Below are 5,305 nucleotides of genomic sequence, written 5' to 3' on the forward strand. Positions count from 1 at the left end.
GAGATACATTTTTTTAGGGGTTCCTATGAGATACATTTTTATATTTCAAAGGGGGAAAACATTACCCTTGACTCAAATAAAAGAAAATCCAATCTTATGAACCAAAATACTCCCTCCAGCCCAAATAATTGACGCAAACTTAGTACAAAGTTGGAGGGAGTAACATTTTCTTTTTGAGAAACATGAACCAAATAACATACATGTCTTTCGTACGAGATACATTTTGTTAGGGATTCCTACGAGATACATTTTTTTTTGAGACAATCCTACGAGATACATGAGCTTTTTGAGGCAGATGAAAAGACTGGACCATCAAGCCCAAATATAAACGGCCGTGTCGTCATAGCCCGGCCCAAAACAACTTCCCTTTGTTGTTCTTCCGAGGGTACTAGGGGACCAGTCTCTTTTTTCTTCTAGATAGACGACGCCCACCAGCTCCACCCTCCGGTCTTTTCTCTCCTTCCCTCTAGCTCGCAGCCGCCGCGCGTGACTCCAGATCTCCCGCGGCGCGACCATGGCGGCGGAAGGCAAGGTCCCGACGCTGGCCGAGGTAAGGGAAACCACACCTCCATCCGTCTGCACTCGGCCGTCTTATCAGCTTAGGGTTTCCCTATGTGATTACGCGGCCGGTCCCGGGGATCGGTGCCGTGCCCCGGCCAGATCCGGCTATTTTTACCACCCCGTCGCCGGATTTAGGCCGCGAGATGGAACTAGAATCGCACTAGTAGGTTTAGGTGTCAAAGGCCAGTGGCTTCTGTGTTCGCGATTGGAGCTGATTGGGCTGTTATTGATGTTCGTTGCTGTCGAACTAACCACATCTCCATATAATTTTTTGTTTAGATTTTGTTGTTGTCGAAATAACCACATCTCAAAGGCCAGTGGCTTCTGTGCCTTCAGATTTTGTTGTTTATTGCGCAGCCTTGGTGCGAACGAAGGCACGGCTCCATAGAATTTGGCAGATTTTCATAGGTTCGGAATAGAGCAGTGCCTGTTGGTATTACAGCAATTTTTAGTTGACCGAGTTGTAGAGTTGGCTTGATGCTATGCTTTTATATTTTGTGTGTTGTATATTGTTTGCTCGTTTGACATTATTTCTGTGATTACAAGTACAAATGAGTGTGTGATCTTCATCTTCCCCTCTATGGAGATGGTGGTTGAGATTATAGTTGAACCTTTTCGTCCATGCATAAAAATGTATAACCTGTGAATCACTGCAACTGAGAACATGAGCTGTCCTTGTAAAGCTGGAGGTGTTTGCATCCGCTCCTTGCTCCAGCACCAGTTGATATGGTCTATGAACTCGTGTTGGTCATCTGCTTGCTTAGATTTGGTGCCGTACACTAGAAATTTGTTAGCCTGCGGATTGGGTCCCTGGCGTGAATTTTAATTTCTGTATTTTTTGTGTTGCTCATTTCATGAATCAAAGCTAACTTCTCTGTCGCTAGCTGTTCACACTGAAATTGATATTTCATGCTCCAGACCCAGTTTTGAGAACTTGAAATCCTCCCTTGCGCAGGAATATTCACTCCCACCCAAGGAGGTCTCTGTGGAAAAATCTGCTACGAGCACTGTGGCCGAAGTTGTTCCTCAGAAGGATACTGAAACCTCACCAGCTGATGAGACCGCTGCTGCTGTTGAGGAAAAAAGTGAAACTCCTGAGGTGAAAGAGCCAGAAGCGGAAGAAACCGTTCCTGCTGCAGAGGAAAGCGATGAGGCTCCTGAGGAAACTGAAGAGAAACCAGAAATTGTGGTATGATAGTACTAACTAGTGGCAAAAAATTACATCTATAACTCTTAAGTCATCGCTAAACATATGATGATATACAGATTGAGACTGCTCCAGCAGATTTTCGTTTCCCCACAACAAATCAAACAAGACATTGCTTCACGCGCTATGTTGAATACCATAGGTATGGTCCTGCCCTTTCGCCTCTTGGAAATGGTAAATCATTAGTGTATTTGGATCATGGACAAGAACTGTTGTTTTGTGACAGGTGCGTAGCTGCAAAAGGAGATGATGCTCCTGAGTGTGAAAAGTTTGCAAAGTACTATCGATCACTATGCCCAAGTGAATGGGTATGCGCTTTGTTTCATGCCTTTCTTAACACTGCTGCTCGACAGTTTTCCCTGAGATGTTGAGATTGCTGTTTTCTATGGCATATGGAGATTCGGTAGCTAGTTTATGTTTCCCTGCTTACCTTGGAACTTGCCTAGCAGCGCTGTAATTATCCAAGGACTTCCATTAGATCCTGAAACCTTCCTCATGCAGCAATACAGTGTTTATCATTTGATAACCCCAAACTTTTTCGTGTCATGCTTATTCTCTCCAGTCTTCCTTTAGCCATACACATCCTTTCTGGTCAAAAGTTGCTGTTAATATAGCAACATCTTTACCTTGGTTCACCAGGAGTGGGTTCGTTGAGTTGCATGGTTGATTTTGTAGTCTGAGTGAGATTTGGAGAACTCAGAAACCTTGCAACATTGGCATCTGTGAATTAAAAACCTGATACTTCATGGCTTATGATAATTTTGCTCAGATGGTTACCATATGAAATTATCTTTGGGGGTAGGCTTTAGCTCATATAATGCTGTGCTATGTAGAATGTCTAGAATGATTGGTGAACCTTGTTTACATGGTCTTGATGGCTATCTTTATGAGCTGGTGGCATTTGGGCTTGCATAGGCTATTCACAAATTGATTCATTTATTAGTAGATCTCAAGCTTCACTTATATCGCCTATGATTAGGTGGTTACAGAGAAAGGTACCCCTTTGCACAACACGGCCTTCCTCAGTTTGATAACATGACTGTTTTATGCAGGTTGAACGTTGGAACGAGCAACGGGAGAATGGCACATTCCCTGGACCCCTGTAAGCTTCAGTGGCGCTGGAAGGACAAACATACCATCATCCCCACCTATTCTCCCTGGTGACTGGACAAAGTTACTTTCTGCCGAGAATTCGTCACCTTCCTTTCCTTTTTGAGGACTACTTACAAATAAGTTTTTGACTTGATGTAAGCTGAAGGTGTTGCCCATCAGTTTCTCCCAACGATCATTCACTGGATTTTATACAACATCCACCTTTGGAATTTGACTGAACTTGCTGTTTTGCGCGGCACGGTTCAAGACGGTCATTTTGGTTGCACAGGAAATTTCGAAACCGCGTGGAATAAAATTAGCAACCTAGTTCTAGCAGTGCCAATGTTTCAGAAACCCATTTCATTTCTACCGTCTTCTAAGCAGTACATTTTATTTGGTTATATAGCTTATAGGGCATATAATCTGCATAAAGGAGGCAATGACCTGCTTCTTAATTCACAAGGCATTGTGCGAACCTGAAATTTGGTGTGGTTACTATTGATCAGTCTTTCTTGTGCTGGAATGTGAAAAGTAGCTCTCTACGCTGGCCTATTGAAGCACATGCTGCTGAAAAGTAGACTTGGAGTTAGCTCTACTAGGAGGGGGTATGTTTGAATGGTGTCCAATACTTCTGTAGTCATGGTCAGGTTGGTGTTTGTCTAGATGGTTGCCAATATTTTGGTCTGCCAATGACAATTTGGCAACTCAACTTCATTTTTCTAGCCAATGTTAGTCAAGCCATGGGTAAATAAAAGCCTGACCAAAATATTGGCTAGCCAAATTTTTATTAGAGCTATCTTGGGCTCAAACTAAACACCCATGTGACATGAGTAGATGAACGCCCTGAGTGGGTTAGCCAAATATTGACTTGATCAATACAATCGGACAACCTCTTGCATTGATAATGAACGGTCACATTGTTGAGTAGTACTCTTCAGTTATCGAACAATGTCATTTGACTTGTACCAACCGAGGTATCAAGCTTCAGTTATCGAACAATGTCATTTGACTTGTACCAACCGAGGTATCAAGCGATCCATTCATCCAAGCAAGGCACAAAGCAATGTCCTCTTGGCTACGGTAGTTCGTTGAACTTGCCTTCTTGATGCTTGTTTGTGTCTCCACAAGATCACCGACCTCCTCAACTTGGGATCATCCTCCCTCGCACGACCATCGACCATGGACATCTTTATGTCATCGAGGCAAAGTATGTGTGATTCATCCAACTGATACATGAAACTTGCATCATCATATTCATCCACGCTACAATCACCAAGAACAAACACATCACACGATCATCACCGCATTGCATCACCAAAATCCCTAGCTAAAAAATGAAAAATGCTTTTGTTCCTTTCAGGCATTGCGTTAGACACTTGGTGGGCATGATCCTCGTTGACAGTTGCGATGGTCGTAGGTGGCAGCGGATAAGGTGATGGAGTGGCCGAAGATGGAGGAGAAGACGTCGGAGTCGGCGAACGTGGAGAAGGCGTCAAAGTGGGTGACTTATTCCTCTTCTTCGTTGTTGCCTCGTTGTGGGCCTTGGCCACCAGCGCTGGTTTTCTCGTTTGCTTGCTGTCGGTAGGAGAAACTGGTGGGCGGGTGGTCGTCTTCATGGATGACACGGCCTTGCCGCCGGCCTTCGTGGACAGCACGACAGAGCGCACGATGGTCTTCATCCCGAGCCACTTCCTTGCCATGGGCGGCGGAGGCAGTCAGTGTTTTAACTCCCGTCAAAATCGGGTCCTCCGATGGCTGCGGTGGTGACATTCGGCAGCAGAGGCAGGAAGAGGGGCATCATGGGGGGAGAGAGGAGGGAATATTTTGCTAAGAAGTGGTGGCAGATGCTCAAAATTGAGAGAGTGGGGGAGGTTTTTTGGCTTACCTTTTAGGAGTTAATAGTTTGAGAGTTCGGTTAGGTGCGGCTTAACTCCTCAAAACAGAATCTTTCAAGGAGTTAGCCGTTTTTGAGAGTTTGGCTAGAGATGCTCTAACAACCTAAAGTTGTCTAAAGCTTCAAATTAAACCATTTACTAGAAAGGAAAAAGGGGTAGGAGCTGAGCGCCTAAGCCATTCCTCTCAAGATGTTGCTCTCTATTGTACGGTTGTACAATTACTCTGAAGTGGTAAGTTGATGATATGACTTTATGCTCTCTATTGTACGGTTGTACAATTACTCTGAAGTGGTAAGTTGATGATATGACTTTAGGGGAGATCAAGCTTTGTGTAGTGTTACTTTGTCTATAGCTCTTTCATACAGTGCAAGAAACCCAACGGGAACAAGCTCTTGAGATTGTCTGAGTTGTTACTCTCTTAGATCCGTTCCATTTTATTGTGTTCTTTGGAGACGCTTGTGAGTTTTTTTTCTTTTGGCGTTGAGATGCTTGTGAGTTCATTATGAGTTTCTAGACCGGTAAGTGATATTTTAAAGAGTTTTCACTCATA

At 44.0% G+C, this 5,305-nt stretch overlaps 1 protein-coding gene across 1 annotated transcript; it reads left to right on the forward strand.

Moving 5' to 3' along the window:
- Positions 1-362: 362 nt before the first annotated feature.
- Positions 363-3,100, forward strand: LOC109777250 (uncharacterized). Its single transcript, XM_020335898.4, has 5 exons — positions 363-550; positions 1,517-1,750; positions 1,828-1,910; positions 1,995-2,076; positions 2,821-3,100. The coding sequence occupies exons 1-5, from the start codon at positions 515-517 to the stop codon at positions 2,872-2,874; spliced, it is 489 nt and encodes a 162-aa protein (XP_020191487.1). The 5' UTR covers positions 363-514; the 3' UTR covers positions 2,875-3,100.
- The last annotated feature ends 2,205 nt before the right edge of the window (positions 3,101-5,305 follow it).

This window comes from Aegilops tauschii, chromosome 2, assembly GCF_002575655.3.
Source record: "Aegilops tauschii subsp. strangulata cultivar AL8/78 chromosome 2, Aet v6.0, whole genome shotgun sequence".
NCBI lineage: Eukaryota > Viridiplantae > Streptophyta > Magnoliopsida > Poales > Poaceae > Aegilops > Aegilops tauschii.

What these genes read in the sequence shown, in the direction of transcription:
- LOC109777250 (XM_020335898.4), top strand. Translation starts at nt 515, where the DNA reads ATGGCGGCGGAAGGCAAGGTCCCGACGCTGGCCGAG. An exon ending in AGGTCCCGACGCTGGCCGAG is followed by an intron (nt 551 to 1,516) that starts GTAAGGGAAACC and finishes TCCCTTGCGCAG; the next exon opens with GAATATTCACTCCCACCCAA. An exon ending in CGCTATGTTGAATACCATAG is followed by an intron (nt 1,911 to 1,994) that starts GTATGGTCCTGC and finishes GTTTTGTGACAG; the next exon opens with GTGCGTAGCTGCAAAAGGAG.